Genomic DNA, 19,859 nt, shown 5'->3' with positions numbered 1-19,859 from the left:
CCTTGCTGGGAATAAATAAATTAAACATACATGAGATTATTTATGTTTAAAATACTAGATAACTTTACGATCAGGAATCCATTGACATCAACCATGTCATGCTAGCTTGGTAAGGGAGATAAATAACTTCCCAAAGTTATACTAATTTTTTTTCAACAGCTTCCATGTCGTGTGAACCTTTTCTTCAATACTGTCTATGTCATGTGACAAAATGACTACAAATCAATATTGAATTGTACTACTACATTGGACAAGTGAAACACACTTCTTTGTAGTGGTTCTTCTATTTTATGTTAAATAAAACCCTCAGAGACCATCAGGGACCTGCAGGCAGATTGAAAATAATGATATCATATGAAACTACATAACCTAAGGAATCATTGGTTAAACTATGTCATGCCAACTAGCCAATACATTCATGTTTGCCAATGATTCATGTGGACATTGAAGGAAAAGATGATAAATTAAAGCTCTGATTTCATTTATTTAGACTTTCAGGAAAAACAAGACGACAGTGTCTACATTTTAACTTCACAGTAAAACACTTGAAAAAGGGTCACTTTGATTTAACCTCTGTGACATCGACGCGCTCTCCACTGCAGTCCTGGCTTGCGATTTATTTTGTCATTGATCTGAGGGAGAAAAGGTGGATGTGGCCCAAATTCGGGTTTAGGAAGTGGTAATTCTGGTTTAAGTGCTGGTCCCGGTTCAGACGTTGGTAATTCTGGTTTAGGTGCTGGTCCCGGTTCAGTCGTTGGTAATTCTGGCTTAGGTGCTGGTCTTGGTTCAGATGTTAGTGATTCTGGTTCAGACGTCGTCGGTCCCGGTTCAGACGTTGGTGATTCTGGTTCAGACGTCGTCGGTCCCGGTTCAGACGTTGGTGATTCTGGTTCAGACGTCGTCGGCCACGGTTCAGACGTTGGTGATTCTGGTTCAGACGTCGTCGGCCCCGGTTCAGACGTTGGTGATTCTGGTTCAGACGTCGTCGGCCCCGGTTCAGACGTTGGTGATTCTGGTTCAGACGTCGTCGGCCCCGGTTCAGACGTTGGTGATTCTGGTTCAGACGACGTCGGTCCCGGTTCAGACGTTGGTGATTCTGGTTCAGACGTCGTCGGCCCCGGTTCAGACGTTGGTGATTCTGGTTCAGACGTCGTCGGCCCCGGTTCAGACGTTGGTGATTCTGGTTCAGACGTCGTCGGCCCCGGTTCAGACGTTGGTGATTCTGGTTCAGACGACGTCGGTCCCGGTTCAGACGTTGGTGATTCTGGTTCAGACGACGTCGGTCCCGGTTCAGACGTTGGTGATTCTGATTCAGACGACGTCGGTCCCGGTTCAGACGTTGGTGATTCTGGTTCAGACGACGTCGGTCCCGGTTCAGACGTTGGTGATTCTGGTTCAGACGACGTCGGTCCCGGTTCAGACGTTGGTGATTCTGGTTCAGACGACGTCGGTCCCGGTTCAGACGTTGGTGATTCTGGTTCAGACGACGTCGGTCCCGGTTCAGACGTTGGTGATTCTGGTTCAGACGACGTCGGTCCCGGTTCAGACGTTGGTGATTCTGGTTCAGACGTCGTCGGTCCCGGTTCAGACGTTGGTGATTCTGGTTCAGACGACGTCGGTCCCGGTTCAGACGTTGGTGATTCTGGTTCAGACGTCGTCGGTCCCGGTTCAGACGTTGGTGATTCTGGTTCAGACGACGTCGGTCCCAGTTCAGACGTTGGTGATTCTGGTTCAGACTTCGTCGGTCCCGGTTCAGACGTTGGTGATTCTGGTTCAGACGACCTCGGTCCCGGTTCAGACGTTGGTGATTCTGGTTCAGACGTTGTCGGTCCCGGTTCAGACGTTGGTGATTCTGGTTCAGACGACGTCGGTCCCGGTTCAGACGTTGGTGATTCTGGTTCAGACGTCGTCGGTCCCGGTTCAGACGTTGGTGATTCTGGTTCAGACGACGTCGGTCCCGGTTCAGACGTTGGTGATTCTGGTTCAGACGACGTCGGTCCCGGTTCAGACGTTGGTGATTCTGGTTCAGACGACGTTGGTCCCGGTTCAGACGTTGGTGATTCTGGTTCAGACGTCGTTGGCCCCGGTTCAGACATTGGTGATTCTGGTTCAGATGTCGTTGGTCCCAGTTCAGACGTTGATGATTCTGGTTCAGATGTCGTTGGTCCCGGTTCAGACGTTGATGATTCTGGTTCAGACGATGGTGATTCTGGATGATACGTCGTTGGCCCCGGTTCAGACGTTGGTGATTCTGGTTCAAACGACGTTGGTCCCGGTTCAGACGTTGGTGATTCTGGATCAGACGTCGTTGGTCCCGGTTCAGATGTTGGTGATTCTGGTTCAGATGTCGTTGGTCCCGGTTCAGACATTGGTGATTCTGGTTCAGACGACGTTGGTCCCGGTTCAGACGTTGGTGATTCTGGTTCAGACGTCGTTGGCCCCGGTTCAGACGTTGGTGATTCTGGTTCAGATGTCGTTGGTCCCGGTTCAGACGTCAGTGATTCTGGTTCAGACGTCGTCGGTCCCGGTTCAGACGTTGGTGATTCTGGTTCAGATGTCGTTGGCCCTGGTTCAGACGTTGGTGTTTCTGGTTCAGATGTCGTTGGCCCCGATTTAGACGTTGGTGATTCTGGTTCAGATGTCGTTGGCCCCGGTTCAGACGTTGTTGGCCCCGGTTCAGACGTCGTTGGTCCCGGTTCAGACGTCGTTGGTCCCGGTTCAGATGTTAGTGATTCTGGTTCAGATGTCGTTGGCCCCGGTTCAGACGGTGGTGTTTCTGGTTCAGATGTCGTTGGTCCCGGTTCAGACGTCGTTGGTCCCGGTTCAGATGTTAGTGATTCTGGTTCAGATGTCGTTGGCCCCGGTTCAGACGTTGGTGTTTCTGGTTCAGATGTCGTTGGCCCAGATTCAGACGTTGGTGATTCTGGTTCAGATGTCGTTGGCCCAGATTCGGACGTTGGTGATTCTGGTTCAGATGTCGTTGGCCCCGGTTCAGACGTTGGTGATTCTGGTTCAGACGTCGTTGGCCCCGGTTCAGATGTTGGTGATTCTGGTTCAGACGACGTTGGTCCCGGTCCAGACGTTGGTGATTCTGGTTCAGATGTTGTTTTCCCCGGTTCAGACGTTGGTGATTCTGGTTCAGATGTCGTTGGCCCCGGTTCAGACGTTGTTGGCCCCGGTTCAGACGTCGTTGGTCCCGGTTCAGATGTTAGTGATTCTGGTTCAGATGTCGTTGGCCCCGGTTCAGACGGTGGTGTTTCTGGTTCAGATGTCGTTGGTCCCGGTTCAGACGTCGTTGGTCCCGGTTCAGATGTTAGTGATTCTGGTTCAGATGTCGTTGGCCCCGGTTCAGACGTTGGTGTTTCTGGTTCAGATGTCGTTGGCCCAGATTCAGACGTTGGTGATTCTGGTTCAGATGTCGTTGGCCCCTGTTCAGACGTTGGTGATTCTGGTTCAGACATCGTTGGCCCCGGTTCAGACGTTGGTGATTCTGGTTCAGACGTCGTTGGCCCCGGTTCAGATGTTGGTGATTCTGGTTCATACGTCGTTGGCCCCGGTTCAGACGTTGGTGATTCTGGTTCAGACGTCGTTGGTCCCGGTTCAGATGTTGGTGACTCTGGTTCAGACGACGTTGGTCCCGGTTCAGACGTTGGTGATTCTGGTTCAGATGTTGTTTTCCCCGGTTCAGACGTTGGTGATTCTGGTTCAGACGTCGTTGGTCCCGGTTCAGACGTCGTTGGTCCCGGTTCAGATGTTAGTGATTCTGGTTCAGATGTCGTTGGCCCCGGTTCAGACGGTGGTGTTTCTGGTTGAGATGTCGTTGGTCCCGGTTCAGACGTCGTTGGTCCCGGTTCAGATGTTAGTGATTCTGGTTCAGATGTCGTTGGCCCCGGTTCAGACGTTGGTGTTTCTGGTTCAGATGTCGTTGGCCCCGATTCAGACGTTGGTGATTCTGGTTCAGATGTCGTTGGCCCCGGCTCAGATGTTGGTGATTCTGGTTCAGATGTTGTTGGCCCCTGTTCAGACGTTGGTGATTCTGGTTCAGACATCGTTGGCCCCGGTTCAGACGTTGGTGATTCTGGTTCAGACGTCGTTGGCCCCGGTTCAGATGTTGGTGATTCTGGTTCAGACGTCGTTGGCCCCTGTTCAGACGTTGGTGATTCTGGTTCAGACGTCGTTGGTCCCGGTTCAGATGTTGGTGACTCTGGTTCAGACAACGTTGGTCCCGGTTCAGACGTTGGTGATTCTGGTTCAGATGTTGTTTTCCCCGGTTCAGACGTTGGTGATTCTGGTGCAGACGTCGTTGGTCCCGGTTCAGACGTTGGTGATTCTGGTTCAGACGTCGTTGGTACCGGTTCAGACGTTGGTGATTCTGGTTCAGATGTCTTTGGCCCCGGTTCAGACGTTGGTGATTCTGGTTCAGATGTCGTTGGTCCCGGTTCAGACGTTGGTGATTCTGGTTCAGATGTCGTTGGACCCGGTTCAGACGTTAGTGACTCTGGTTCAGATGTCGTTGGCCCCAGTTCAGACGTTGGTGATTCTGGTTCAGATGTTGTTGGCCCCGGTTCAGACGTTGGTGATTCTGGTTCAGACGTCGTTGGCCGCGGTTCAGACGCCAGTGATTGTGGTTCAGACGTCGTTGGTCCCGGTTCAGACGTCGTTGGTCCCGGTTCAGATGTCGTTGGCCCCGGTTCAGACGTTGGTGATTGTGGTTCAGACGTCGTTGGCCCCGATTCAGACTTTGGTGATTCTGGTTCAGACGTCGTTGGTCCCGGTTCAGATGTTGGTGATTCTGGTTCAGACACCGTTGGTCCAGGTTCAGACGTTGGTGATTCTGGTTCAGATGTTGTTTTCCCCGGTTCAGACGTTGGTGATTCTGGTTCAGACGTTGTTGGTCCCGGTTCAGACGTTGGTGATTCTGGTTCATACGTCGTTGGTCCCGGTTCAGACATTGGTGATTCTGGTTCAGATGTTTTCGGCCCCGGTTCAGACGTTGGTGATTCTGGTTCAGACGTTGTTGGTCCCGGTTCAGACATTGGTGATTCTGGTTCAGATGTTTTCGGCCCCGGTTCAGACGTTGGTGATTCTGGTTCAGATGTCGTTGGTCCCGGTTCAGAAGTTGGTGATTCTGGTTCAGATGTCGCTGGTCCCGGTTCAGAAGTTGGTGAATGTGGTTCAGATGTTGGTGATTCTGGTTTAGATGTTGGTGATTCTGATTCAGATGTCGTTGGTCCCGGGTCGGACGTTGGTGATTTTGGTTCAGATTTTGGTGATCCAGGCCCACAGCTGCACGGATTCAGCTGAATGATGTTCTTAATCATCTCAGCACTCGGGAAGTTAAAGCTCAGGACACCTAAGCAGCCCTTGTTCACTGGGTTTTTCTTATATTCTTCCACAAAGTTATTAAACTTCCAGTTAAGTGTTTTAGCCAAAGATTTAGGACTCTGCTTATTTAATGCTACACTGTCAGTCAGCATAATGTGATTATTACAGAGGTTTGACTTCATATTCTTTATTTTGGCTTCAATATTATTCAGCTTGTCACCTTCAAAAAAAGAAGATTCACAAGTTTTTGGTCCTGCACGGAAGGTGTCACTCTCGAGAAAAACAATCTTGCCCCTCGCCTGTTTCATATTTGGTACAGACAACTCAGTCCACATTTTACTTTGGTACTTCCGAATTAATTCCTTAACATATTCTTCAGCTTTAGGTATGTGAACCCCATCTAGAGTGAGTTTTAAAAGTATAGTCTCACTTTTAGTCTTTTCTAAGAAGTTGAAAATTGTTTTGAGGACATCATCAATTTTAATTCTTGCCAAAACCTTCCAGTTACCGTCACGGATAATAACATCTTTGTCGGTGAGTATCTTAAACCCGGCATGCACATCAAAATATCGCAGTCCCACTTTAAGTTGCTTATCCAAGGTCCAAACTTGACATATATCTTGTAAATGTAATGATAAGCTCTTGTGTGTTCCAGGGATGGAGATAGCTGAGATAGGAGTCTCATCAGGTATAGTCTTCATCCAGTCTAGGTTATAAGATGTTGGATGTAGGGCTGAGACATCATTGAAACCTTTCCCTGCACCTGAACAGGTGGTTATTCTAGGAGGAGGGAGACGTGATCGTTGTTTTAATATTTCTTGAGAAATTACAACAACAACAACAAAAACTAATAATAATAATAATAATAATAATGATATAAATAATAATAGTAGTAATAAAGATTTAATTAAGAACAAAACAAAAACAATAGCAAATATATAATCAGGAATCCTTGCTGTTAATTAATATTAGGTAGCATAGGCCAGTGGTGGAAAGTAAGTAGTAAGTATTTATTCAAGTGCTGTATATCTCAGAGGGAAATATTGCATTATTTACTGCACTACATTTATTCAATGGCTTTAGTTATTTTTCAGATAAAGGTTTCACATAATTGATAAGATAACAAGCTTTCAAAATGCAACACATTGTTAAAGATGAAACCAGTGGTTTCCAACCTTTTGGGCTTTTACAACAATTATTGAACTACATTTTGTTGCTAATGCTTATGCAGGATTATGTAGGATTCTTCCTGCAGGACTTTTGTTTGCAATGGAGCATTATACATTATTGTACTGGTTTACTTAAGGAAAGGATATGAACTCTATAAACACAGGCAGATATAGTGATTTTTTAAAAAGCACAATTATCAATATTAGTTTAAACTTACATAGAGAGAAGCCACAGGTAGTAATGGATTTCCATATTTGGTTTGATGGCTGATCTATGGTCCAGTGAACTCAATCAGCATCTGTGCAGCTGTCTTTTCCAGATGTGATGTATTTTTGTTCTCAGGTGTCAGTTTGTAAAATGTTTGGCTATCCTCAAGAAGCTTTAACTGTGAACATGACGGTGGAAAACAGGCAATCGTCTCCTTTGGAGTGAACTGCTCTAACAGTGTGCATAATGATTTGACTTTAATTTGCATGTTTCTACTCTCTAATCTTTCATTTCTAGAGAGGCATAAGAGACAAAGAAGCGTAGGCATTGTAGAAGTGGAGAACAGATCATATCGTGACAGTTTAGTTAGTAAAATATGGCTTCAGGGACAGTCATGGAGAGAAAGGCGGTCGTTATTTTCAAATACTGCATGTCCAGTGCATACATTTTCTGAATTAAATTATAATGTGAGATTGTTAAAGGCTGTCATTAACATTTTAGTAATATCACTGTCAGCGAGGTCAGTGGAGGCAGCTACTCAATATGTCAAAAAATGTGTTGACACCCCTTTTCCACATATTTTGAAGATGTTTTCTTTGTTTGGGCTCAATTCTAATCTTAAAACTACAATTATATTTTAGAATTGTAGTGGGAGGGAGGGGGTACATGTAATGTAGTGTGTCCATCTCACGGACATATGTCTATGTGTAATGGAATGAATGTGTTTATTTTATGTACTCTATGTGTTTTATATACTATTCTAACCAGTGAGACAAAGACAATTTTCATGCAGGACATGACAATAAAGTATTTTCTATCTCTTTCTATATCTGGAGAATGAGTTAGGCCTACTGTCTAAATCCAGTCAGGATGAAAAGAAATCCAGCTAAACTGCTTAAGGTAATGTTTATGAGTGCCATCTCAGCTTTTGCCTCTAGTGGAATTCATATGATTTGCTGTGATCAAACCACCTTTCAATAGCACATTTAAATATGTTAAAACAAACTTATTGATTGGATTAATTAATTAATCAATAAGTAAATGTGATTATTTATTATTTAAAATAAGTGAAGATGCTATCATATGAAACTACACAATTAGATGACTCAATGGACCATGACCTCAACATCAACCATGACATGCAAGCTTGGAAAGGTGGATAAATAACCCCCAAAAGTTATACTTTTTTTTTTTTTAAACAACTTCCATGTTGTGTGAACCTTTTCTTCAATATCATCCATGTCATGTAACAAAATGAGTACAAATCAATATAGAATTGTACTACTACAATGGACAAGTGAGACACACTTCTTTGTTTAGTGCATCTTCTATTTTATATGAATATATTTATTTAAGTTTTCAGGCAAAAAAAACGCGACTACATTTTAACTTCACCGTAAGACATTTGAAGTTTTGTAAGAAAAAAAGGTCACTGGATTTAACCTCTGTGACATCGACGCCCACTCCACGTCAGTCCTGGCTTAAGCTCTATTTTGCCAGGGATCTGAGGGAGAAAAGGTGGATGTGGCCCATATTCCAGTTCATGAAGTGGTAATTCTGTTTTAATTGCAGGTCCAGATCCACAGATGCACTGTTTAAACTCATTGATATTCTTAATCATTCCAGCAACCGAGAACTTCAAACTCAGGACACCAAAACAACCATGGTTTAAAGGGTTATCTTGTCCCACAGAGTTTTTAATACGCAGAGCCAAAGTTTTAATAGTGACCATAAGTGACGCTGTGCTACCAGGCAGCACTTTGAGATTATTACAGAGAAGTTTCTTTATTTTGGCTACAATATCAGATTCGGGACTTTCTGGTCCAGGATGAAGTGGTGATTCTGTTTGAGATGTCAGTGATTCTGGTCTGGATGTCGGTGATTCTGTTTGAGATGTCAGTGATTCGGATCCGGATGTCAGTGATTCAGTTTCAGATGTTGGTGATTCTTGTCCGGATGTTGGTGATTTTGTTTCAGATGTTGGTATTTCCGGTTCAGGAGTCAGTGATTCTGACTCAGATGTTGGTGATTCTGATCCGGATGTTGGAAATTCTGACTCTGATGTTGGTGATTCTGGTCCGGATGTCAGTGATTCAGTTTCAGATGTTGGTGATTCTGGTCCGGATGTCGGTGATTCTGTTTCAGATGTTGGTGAATCTGGTCCAGAAGTCTGTGATTCTGTGTCAGATGTTGATGATTCCGGCCCGGATGTTGGTAGTTCAGTTTCAGAAGTTGGTGATTCTGGTCCGGATGTCAGTGATTCTGTTTCAGATATTGGTGATTCTGGTCCGGATGTCGGTGATTCTGTTTCAGATGTAGGTGATTCTGGTCCGGATGTTGGTGGTTCTGTTTCAGATGTTGGTATTTCCGGTTCAGGAGTAATTGATTCTGACTCAGATGTTGGTGATTCTGATCCGGATGTTGGAGATTCTGACTCTGATGTTGGTGATTCTGGACCGGATGTCGGTGATTCTGTTCCAGATGTTGGTGATTCTGGTCCGGATGTCGGTGATTCTGTTTCAGATGTTGGTGAATCTGGTCCAGAAGTCTGTGATTCTGTGTCAGATGTTGATGATTCTGGTCCAGATGTTGGTGGTTGAGTTTCAGAAGTTGCTGATTCTGGTCCGGATGTAGGTGATTCTGATTCAGATGTCAGTGATTCTGATTGAGAAGTCGGTGATTGAGTTTGAGATGTTGGTGATTCTGTTTCAGATGTTGGTGATTCTTGTCCGGATGTCGGTGATTCTGTTTCAGATGTTGGTGATTCTGGTCCGGATGTTGGTGATTCTGATTCAGATGTCAGTGATTCTGATTCAGATGTTGGTGATTCTTGTCCGGATGTCGGTGATTCTGTTTCAGATGTAGGTGATTCTGGTCCGGATGTTGGTGGTTCTGTTTCAGATGTTGGTATTTCCGGTTCAGGAGTCAGTGATTCTGACTCAGATGTTGGTGATTCTGATCCGGATGTTGGAGATTCTGACTCTGATGTTGGTGATTCTGGTCCGGATGTCTGTGATTCTGTTTCAGATGTTGGTGATTCTGGTCCGGATGTCGGTGGTTCTGTTTCAGATGTTGGTATTTCCGGTTCAGGAGTCAGTGATTCTGATTCAGATGTTGGTGATTCTGATCCGGATGTTGGAGATTCTGACTCTGATGTTGGTGATTCTGGTCCGGATGTCGGTGATTCTGTTTCAGATGTTGGTGATTCTGGTCCGGATGTTGGTGATTCTGACTCAGATGTTGGTGACTCTGGTCCGGATGTTGGTGATTCTGTTTCAGATGTTGGTGAATCTGGTACAGAAGTCTGTGATTCTGTGTCAGATGTTGATGATTCCGGCCCGGATGTTGGTGGTTCAGTTTCAGAAGTTTCTGATTCTGGTCCGGATGTCAGTGATTCTGTTTCAGATATTGGTGATTCTGGTCCGGATGTCGGTGATTCTGTTTCAGATGTTGGTGATTCTGGTCCGGATGTTGGTGATTCTGATTCAGATGTTGGTGATTCTGGTCTGGATGTCGGTGATTCTGTTTCAGATGTAGGTGATTCTGGTCCAGATGTTGGTGGTTCTGTTTCAGATGTTGGTATTTCCGGTTCAGGAGTCAGTGATTCTGACTCAGATGTTGGTGATTCTGATCCGGATGTTGGAGATTCTGACTCTGATGTTGGTGATTCTGGTCCGGATGTCTGTGATTCTGTTTCAGATGTTGGTGATTCTGGTCCGGATGTCGGTGGTTCTGTTTCAGATGTTGGTATTTCCGGTTCAGGAGTCAGTGATTCTGATTCAGATGTTGGTGATTCTGATACGGATGTTGGAGATTCTGACTCTGATGTTGGTGATTCTGGTCCGGATGTCGGTGATTCTGTTTCAGATGTTGGTGATTCTGTTTCAGATGTTGGTGATTCTGGTCCGGATGTTGGTGATTCTGACTCAGATGTTGGTGACTCTGGTCCGGATGTTGGTGATTCTGTTTCAGATGTTGGTGAATCTGGTCCAGAAGTCTGTGATTCTGTGTCAGATGTTGATGATTCCGGCCCGGATGTTGGTGGTTCAGTTTCAGAAGTTGCTGATTCTGGTCCGGATGTCAGTGATTCTGTTTCAGATATTGGTGATTCTGGTCCGGATGTCGGTGATTCTGTTTCAGATGTAGTTGATTCTGGTCCGGATGTTGGTGGTTCTGTTTCAGATGTTGGTATTTCCGGTTCAGGAGTCAGTGATTCTGACTCAGATGTTGGTGATTCTGATCCGGATGTTGGAGATTCTGACTCTGATGTTGGTGATTCTGGTCCGGATGTCGGTGGTTCTGTTTCAGATGTTGGTATTTCCGGTTCAGGAGTCAGTGATTCTGACTCAGATGTTGGTGATTCTGGTCCGGATGTCGGTGATTCTGATCCGGATGTTGGTGATTCTGACTCTGATATTGGTGATTCTGGTCCGGATGTCGGTGATTCTGTTTCAGATGTTGGTGATTCTGGTCCGGATGTTGGTGATTCTGACTCAGATGTTGATGATTCTGGTCCGGATGTCGGTGATTCTGTTTCAGATGTTGCTGAATCTGGTCCAGAAGTCGGTGATTCTGTGTCAGATGTTGGTGATTCTGGTCCGGATGTTGGTGATTCTGACTCAGATGTTGGTGATTCTGGTCCGGATGTCGGTGATTCTGTTTCAGATGTTGCTGAATCTTGTCCAGAAGTCTGTGATTCTGTGTCAGATGTTGATGATTCCGGCTCGGATGTTGGTGGTTCAGTTTCAGAAGTTGCTGATTCTGGTCCGGATGTCAGTGATTCTGTTTCAGATGTAGGTGATTCTGGTCCGGATGTTGGTGGTTCTGTTTCAGATGTTGGTATTTCCGGTTCAGGAGTCAGTGATTCTGACTCAGATGTTGGTGATTCTGATCCGGATGTTGGAGATTCTGACTCTGATGTTGGTGATTCTGGTCCGGATGTCTGTGATTCTGTTTCTGATGTTGGTGATTCTGGTCCGGATGTCGGTGGTTCTGTTTCAGATGTTGGTATTTCCGATTCAGGAGTCAGTGATTCTGACTCAGATGTTGGTGATTCTGATCCGGATGTTGGAGATTCTGACTCTGATGTTGGTGATTCTGGTCCGGATGTCGGTGATTCTGTTTCAGATGTTGGTGATTCTGGTCCGGATGTTGGTGATTCTACCTCAGATGTTGGTGATTCTGGTTCAGATGTCGGTGATTCTGTTTCAGATGTTGCTGAATCTGGTCCAGAAGTCGGTGATTCTGTGTCAGATGTTGATGATTCCGGCTCGGATGTTGGTGGTTCAGTTTCAGAAGTTGCTGATTCTGTTCCGGATGTCAGTGATTCTGTTTCAGATGTAGGTGATTCTGGTACGGATGTTGGTGGTTCTGATTCAGATGTTGGTATTTCCGGTTCAGGAGTCAGTGATTCTGACACAGATGTTGGTGATTCTGGTCCGGATGTCGGTGATTCTGTTTCAGATGTTGGTGATTCTGGTCCGGATGTTGGTGAATCTGACTCAGATGTTGGTGATTCTGGTCCGGATGTTGGTGATTCTGTTTCAGATGTTGCTGAATCTGGTCCAGAAGTCGGTGATTCTGTGTCAGATGTTGATGATTCCGGCTCGGATGTTGGTGGTTCAGTTTCAGAAGTTGCTGATTCTGGTCCGGATGTCAGTGATTCTGTTTCAGATGTAGGTGATTCTGGTCCGGATGTTGGTGGGTTTTTTTCAGATGTTGGTATTTCCGGTTCAGGAGTCAGTGATTCTGACTCAGATGTTGGTGATTCTGATCCGGATGTTGGAGATTCTGACTCAGATGTTGGTGATTGTGGTCCGGATGTCTGTGATTCTGTTTCAGATGTTGGTGATTCTGGTCCGGATGTCGGTGGTTCTGTTTCAGATGTTGGTATTTCCGGTTCAGGAGTCAGTGATTCTGATTCAGATGTTTGTGATTCTGATCCGGATGTTGGAGATTCTGACTCTGATGTTGGTGATTCTGGTCCGGATGTCGGTGATTCTGTTTCAGATGTTGGTGATTCTGGTCCGGATGTTGGTGATTCTGACTCAGATGTTGGTGATTCTGGTCCGGATGTCGGTGATTCTGTTTCAGATGTTGGTATTTCCGGTTCAGGAGTCAGTGATTCTGACTCAGATGTTGGTGATTCTGATCCGGATGTTGGAGATTCTGTTTCAGATGTTGGTAATTCCGGTTCAGGAGTGGGTGATTCTGACTCAGTTGTTGGTGATTCTGGTCCAGATGTCGGGGGTTCTGTTTCAGATGTTGGTATTTCCGGTTCAGGATTCAGTGATTCTGACTCAGCTGTTGGTGATTCTGATCCGGATGTTGGAGATTCTGACTCTGATGTCGGTGATTCTGGTCTGGATGTCGGTGATTCTGTTTCAGATGTTGGTGATTCTGGTCCGGATGTTGGTGATTCTGACTCAGATGTTGGTGATTCTGGTCCGGATGTCGGTGATTCTGTTTCAGATGTTGCTGAATCTGGTCCAGAAGTCAGTGATTCTGTGTCAGATGTTGATGATTCTGGTCCGGATGTCAGTGATTCTGTTTCAGATGTAGGTGATTCTGGTCCGGATGTTGGTGGGTTTTTTTCAGATGTTGGTATTTCCGGTTCAGGAGTCAGTGATTCTGACTCAGATGTTGGTGATTCTGATCCGGATGTTGGAGATTCTGACTCAGATGTTGGTGATTGTGGTCCGGATGTCTGTGATTCTGTTTCAGATGTTGGTGATTCTGGTCCGGATGTCGGTGGTTCTGTTTCAGATGTTGGTATTTCCGGTTCAGGAGTCAGTGATTCTGATTCAGATGTTTGTGATTCTGATCCGGATGTTGGAGATTCTGACTCTGATGTTGGTGATTCTGGTCCGGATGTCGGTGATTCTGTTTCAGATGTTGGTGATTCTGGTCCGGATGTTGGTGATTCTGACTCAGATGTTGGTGATTCTGGTCCGGATGTCGGTGATTCTGTTTCAGATGTTGGTATTTCCGGTTCAGGAGTCAGTGATTCTGACTCAGATGTTGGTGATTCTGATCCGGATGTTGGAGATTCTGTTTCAGATGTTGGTAATTCCGGTTCAGGAGTGGGTGATTCTGACTCAGTTGTTGGTGATTCTGGTCCAGATGTCGGGGGTTCTGTTTCAGATGTTGGTATTTCCGGTTCAGGATTCAGTGATTCTGACTCAGATGTTGGTGATTCTGATCCGGATGTTGGAGATTCTGACTCTGATGTCGGTGATTCTGGTCTGGATGTCGGTGATTCTGTTTCAGATGTTGGTGATTCTGGTCCGGATGTTGGTGATTCTGACTCAGATGTTGGTGATTCTGGTCCGGATGTCGGTGATTCTGTTTCAGATGTTGCTGAATCTGGTCCAGAAGTCGGTGATTCTGTGTCAGATGTTGATGATTCCGGCTCGGATGTTGGTGGTTCAGTTTCAGAAGTTGCTGATTCTGGTCCGGATGTCAGTGATTCTGTTTCAGATGTAGGTGATTCTGGTCCGGATGTTGGTGGTTTTGTTTCAGATGTTGGTATTTCCGGTTCAGGAGTCAGTGATTCTGTCTCAGATGTTGGTGATTCTGATCCGGATGTTGGAGATTCTGACTCTGATGTTGGTGATTCTGGTCCGGATGTCTGTGATTCTGTTTCAGATGTTGGTGATTCTGGTCCGGATGTCGGTGGTTCTGTTTCAGATGTTGGTATTTCCGGTTCAGGAGTCAGTGATTCTGACTCAGATGTTGGTGATTCTGATCCGGATGTTGGAGATTCTGACTCTGATGTTGGTGATTCTGGTCCGGATGTCGGTGATTCTGTTTCAGATGTTGCTGAATCTGGTCCAGAAGTCTGTGATTCTGTGTCAGATGTTAATGATTCCGGCCCGGATGTTGGTGGTTCAGTTTCAGAAGTTGCTGATTCTGTTCCGGATGTCAGTGATTCTGTTTCAGATATTGGGGATTCTGGTCCGGATGTCAGTGATTCTGTTTCAGATGTTGTTGATTCTGGTCCGGATGTTGGTGATTCTGATTCAGATGTCAGTGATTCTGATTCAGATGTTGGTGGTTCTGTTTCAGATGTTGGTATTTCCGGTTCAGGAGTCAGTGATTCTGACTCAGATGTTGGTGATTCTGATCCGGATGTTGGTGATTCTGATCCGGATGTTGGAGATTCTGACTCTGATATTGGTGATTCTGGTCCGGATGTTGGAGATTCTTTTTCAGATGTTGGTAATTCCGGTTCAGGAGTGGGTGATTCTGACTCAGTTATTGGTGATTCTGAGTCAAATGTTGGTGATTCTGATTCAGATGTGGGTGATTCGGTTCCCGATGTTGGTGATTCTGGTCCGGATGTTGGTGGTTCTGTTTCAGATGTTGGTATTTCCGGTTCAGGAGTCAGTGATTCTGACTCAGATGTTGGTGATTCTGATCCGGATGTTGGAGATTCTGACTCTGATGTTGGTGATTCTGGTCCGGATGTCGGTGATTCTGTTTCAGATGTTGGTAATTCTGGTCCGGATGTCGGTGGTTCTGTTTCAGATGTTGGTATTTCCGGTTCAGGAGTCAGTGATTCTGACTCAGATGTTGGTGATTGTGATCCGGATGTTGGTGATTCTGATCCGGATGTTGGAGATTCTGACTCTGATGTTGGTGATTCTGGTCCGGATGTCAGTGATTCTGTTTCAGATATTGGTGATTCTGGTTCAGAAGTCTGTGATTCTGTGTCAGATGTTGAGGATTCCGGCCCGGATGTTGGTGGTTCAGTTTCAGAAGTTGCTGATTCTGGTCCGGATGTCAGTGATTCTGTTTCAGATGTAGGTGATTCTGGTCCGGATGTCGGTGATTCTGTTTCAGAGGTTGGTGATTCTGGTCCGGATGTTGGTGATTCTGATTCAGATGTCAGTGATTCTGATTCAGATGTTGCTGAATCTGGTCCAGAAGTCTGTGATTCTGTGTCAGATGTTGATGATTCCGGCCCGGATGTTGGTGGTTCAGTTTCAGAAGTTGCTGATTCTGGTCCGGATGTCAGTGATTTTGTTTCAGATATTGGTGATTCTGGTCCGGATGTCAGTGATTCTGTTTCAGATGTTGTTGATTCTGGTCCGGATGTTGGTGATTCTGATTCAGATGTCAGTGATTCTGATTCAGATGTTGGTGATTCTGGTCCGGATGTCGGTGATTCTGTTTCAGATGTAGGTGATTCTGGTCTGGATGTTGGTGGTTCTGTTTCAGATGTTGGTATTTCCGATTCAGGAGTCAGTGATTCTGACTCAGATGTTGGTGATTCTGATCCGGATGTTGGAGATTCTGTTTCAGATGTTGGTGATTCTGGTCCAGATGTCGGTGATTCTGTTTCAGATGTTGGCAATTCCGGTTCAGGAGTGGGTGATTCTGACTCAGTTGTTGGTGATTCTGAGTCAGATGTTGGTGATTCTGTTTCAGATGTTGGTGATTCTGGTCCAGATGTCGGTGATTCTGGTCCAGATGTTTGTGATTCTGGTTCGGATGTCGGTGGTTCTGTTTCAGATGTTGGTGATTCTGGTCCGGATGTCGGTGGTTCTGTTTCAGATGTTGGCAATTCCGGTTCAGGAGTGGGTGATTCTGACTCAGATGTTGGTGACTGTGACTGAGTTGTTGGTGATTCTGGTCCAGATGTTGGTGGTTCTGTGTCAGATGTTGGTGATTCTGATTCCGATGTCAGTGATTCTGATTCAGATGTTGGTGATTCTGGTCTGGATTTTGGTTGTTCAGTTTCAGAAGTTGCTGATTCTGGTCCGGATGTCAGTGATTCTGTTTCAGATATTGGTGATTCTGGTCCGGATGTCGGTGATTCTGTTTCAGATGTTGGTGATTCTGGTCCGGATGTTGGTGATTCTGATTCAGATGTCGGTGAATCTTTTTTAGATGTAGGTGATTCTGGTCCGGATGTTGGTGGATCTGTTTCAGATGTTGGTATTTCCGGTTCAGGAGTCAGTGATTCTGACTCAGATGTTGGTGATTCTGATCCGGATGTTGGAGATTCTGACTCTGATGTTGGTGATTCTGGTCCGGATGTCTGTGATACTGTTTCAGATGTAGATGATTCTGACTCAGATGTTGGTGATTCTGATCCGGATGTTGGAGATTCTGACTCTGATGTTGGTGATTCTGGTCCGGATGTTGGTGATTCTGTTTCAGATGTTGGTAATTCTGGTCCGGATGTTGGTGGTTCTGTTTCAGATGTTGGTATTTCCGGTTCAGGAGTCAGTGATTCTGACTCAGATGTTGGTGATTCTGATCCGGATGTTGGTGATTCTGATCCGGATGTTGGAGATTCTGACTCTGATATTGGTGATTCTGGTCCGGATGTTGGAGATTCTGTCTCAGATGTTGGTAATTCCGGTTCAGGACTGGGTGATTCTGACTCAGTTGTTGGTGATTCTGAGTCAGATGTTGGTGATTCTGATTCAGATGTGGGTGATTCGGTTCCCGATGTTGGTGATTCTGGTCCGGATGTTGGTGGTTCTGTTTCAGATGTTGGTTTTTCCGGTTCAGGAGTCAGTGATTCTGACTCAGATGTTGGTGATTCTGATCCGGATGTTGGAGATTCTGACTCTGATGTTGGTGATTCTGGTCCGGATGTCAGTGATTCTGTTTCAGATGTTGGTAATTCTGGTCCGGATGTCGGTGGTTCTGTTTCAGATGTTGGTATTTCCGGTTCAGGAGTCAGTGATTCTGACTCAGATGTTGGTGATTCTGATCCGGATGTTGGTGATTCTGATCCGGATGTTGGAGATTCTGACTCTGATGTTAGTGATTCTGATCCGGATGTCAGTGATTCTGTTTCAGATATTGGTGATTCTGGTTCAGAAGTCTGTGATTCTGTGTCAGATGTTGAGGATTCCGGCCCGGATGTTGGTGGTTCAGTTTCAGAAGTTGCTGATTTTGGTCCGGATGTCGCTGATTCTGTTTCAGATGTAGGTGATTCTGGTCCGGATGTTGGTGGTTCTGTTTCAGATGTTGGTATTTCCGGTTCAGGAGTGGGTGATTCTGACTCAGTTGTTGGTGATTCTGGTCCGGATGTCGGTGGTTCTTTTTCAGATGTTGGTATTTCCGGTTCAGGAGTCAGTGATTCTGACTCAGATGTTGGTGATTCTGATCCGGATGTTGGAGATTCTGACTCTGATGTTGGTGATTCTGGTCCGGATGTCAGTGATTCTGTTTCAGATGTTGGTGATTCTGGTCCGGATGTTGGTGATTCTGTTTCAGATGTTGGTGATTCTGGTCCGGATGTTGGTGATTCTGACTCAGATGTTGGTGATTCTGGTCCGGATGTCGGTGATTCTGTTTCAGATGTTGCTGAATCTGGTCCAGAAGTCTGTGATTCTGTGTCAGATGTTGATGATTCCGGCCCGGATGTTGGTGGTTCAGTTTCAGAAGTTGCTGATTCTGGTCCGGATGTCAGTGATTCTGATTCAGATGTTGGTGATTCTGGTTCGGATGTCGGTGATTCTGTTTCAGATGTAGGTGATTCTGGTCCGGATGTTGGTGATTCTGATTCAGATGTCAGTGATTCTGATTCAGATGTGGGTGATTCTGGTTCGGATGTCGGTGATTCTGTTTCAGATGTTGGTGATTCTGATCCGGATGTTGGAGATTCTGTTTCAGATGTTGGTAATTCCGGTTCAGGAGTGGGTGATTCTGACTCAGTTGTTGGTGATTCTGAGTCAGATGTTGGTGATTCTGATTCAGATGTGGGTGATTCGGTTCCCGATGTTGGTGATTCTGGTCCGGATGTCGGTGATTCTGTTTCAGATGTTGGTGATTCTGGTCCAGATGTCGGTGATTCTTGTCCAGATGTCGGTGATTCTGGTCCAGATGTAGGTGATTCTGGTTCGGATGTCGGTGGTTCTGTTTCAGATGTTGGTGATTCTGGTCCGGATGTCGGTGGTTCTGTTTCAGAAGTTGGCAATTCCGGTTCAGGAGTGGGTGATTCTGACTCAGATGTTGGTGACTGTGACTGAGTTGTTGGTGATTCTGGTCCAGATGTTGGTAATTCTGTGTCAGATGTTGGTGATTTTGATTCAGATGTCAGTGATTCTGAGTCAGATGTTGGTGATTCTGCTCCGGATTTTGGTGATTCTGTTTCAGATGTTGGTGATTCTGGTCCATATCTTGATGATTCTGATTCAGATGTTGGTGATTCTGGTCCGGATGTCGGTGATTCAGGACCACAGCTGCACGGATTCAGCTGAATGATGTTTTTTACAATTTCAGTACTAGGGAAATTCAAGCTCAGCACACCTAAGCAGCCCTTGTTCACTTGATCTCTCTTATATTGTGCCAAAAAGTTATTAAACTTCTTGTTAATTGTTTGAGCCAAAGATTTAGGACTCTCCATAGTTGAAGCTGCACTGTCAGTCAGCACAATGTGATTATTACAGAAGTGTGACTTCTTATTCTTTACTTTGTCTTCAATATTATTCAGTGAGCCACCTTCAAAAAAAGAAGATCCAAGAGTTTTTGGTCCTGCACGGAAGGTGTCACTCTGAAGAAAAACAATCTTGCCCCTCACCTGTTTCATATTTGGTACAGACAACTCAGTCCACATTTTACTTTTGTAACTCTGAATTAATTCCTTTACATGTTGTTCAGCTGTAGACATGTAAAACCCACTTAGTGTCAGTTTTAAAAGAACAGTCTCACTTTTATTGTCGTTTAGGAATTTGACAATTGTTTTGAGGACATCATCAATTGTAATTCTTTTCCAAGGCTTCCAGTTACCGTCACGGATAATAACATCTTTATCGGTGGGTAACTTAAACCCAGCATGCACATCAAAATATCGCAGTCCCACTTTAAGTTGCTGATCCAAAGTCCAAACTTGACATTGAATTAATACTCCTCCATATAATGATAGGCTCTTGTGTGTTCCAGGGATGGAGATAGCTGAGATAGGGGTGTCATCAGGTATAGACTTCATCCAGTCTAGGTTATGAAATCTTACATCTACGGCTGAGAGATCATTAAAACCTGACCCTGCACCTAGTTCTGGTGAATGTGGTTCAGACTGAGGTGATTCTGTTTCAGATGTTGGTGAAACTGGTTCAGGAGTCAGTGATTCTGTTTCAGATGTTGATGATTCTGATTCTGATGTCGGTGATTCTGTTTCAGATGTTGGTGATTCT

General features: G+C 45.2%; 1 protein-coding gene across 1 annotated transcript; it reads right to left on the bottom strand.

Annotated features, from left to right (window-relative positions):
- Positions 1-19,058: 19,058 nt before the first annotated feature.
- LOC133995886 (1-phosphatidylinositol phosphodiesterase-like) lies at positions 19,059-19,654 on the bottom strand. Its single transcript, XM_062435399.1, has 3 exons — positions 19,456-19,654; positions 19,139-19,326; positions 19,059-19,085 (listed from the first exon to the last, which is right to left on the bottom strand). The coding sequence occupies exons 1-3, from the start codon at positions 19,652-19,654 to the stop codon at positions 19,059-19,061; spliced, it is 414 nt and encodes a 137-aa protein (XP_062291383.1).
- Positions 19,655-19,859: the final 205 nt, after the last annotated feature.

This window comes from Scomber scombrus, chromosome 16 (genome assembly GCF_963691925.1).
Source record: "Scomber scombrus chromosome 16, fScoSco1.1, whole genome shotgun sequence".
NCBI classification, from domain to species: Eukaryota; Metazoa; Chordata; class Actinopteri; order Scombriformes; family Scombridae; genus Scomber; species Scomber scombrus.
This window is presented reverse-complemented; position numbering and strand designations above follow the sequence as displayed.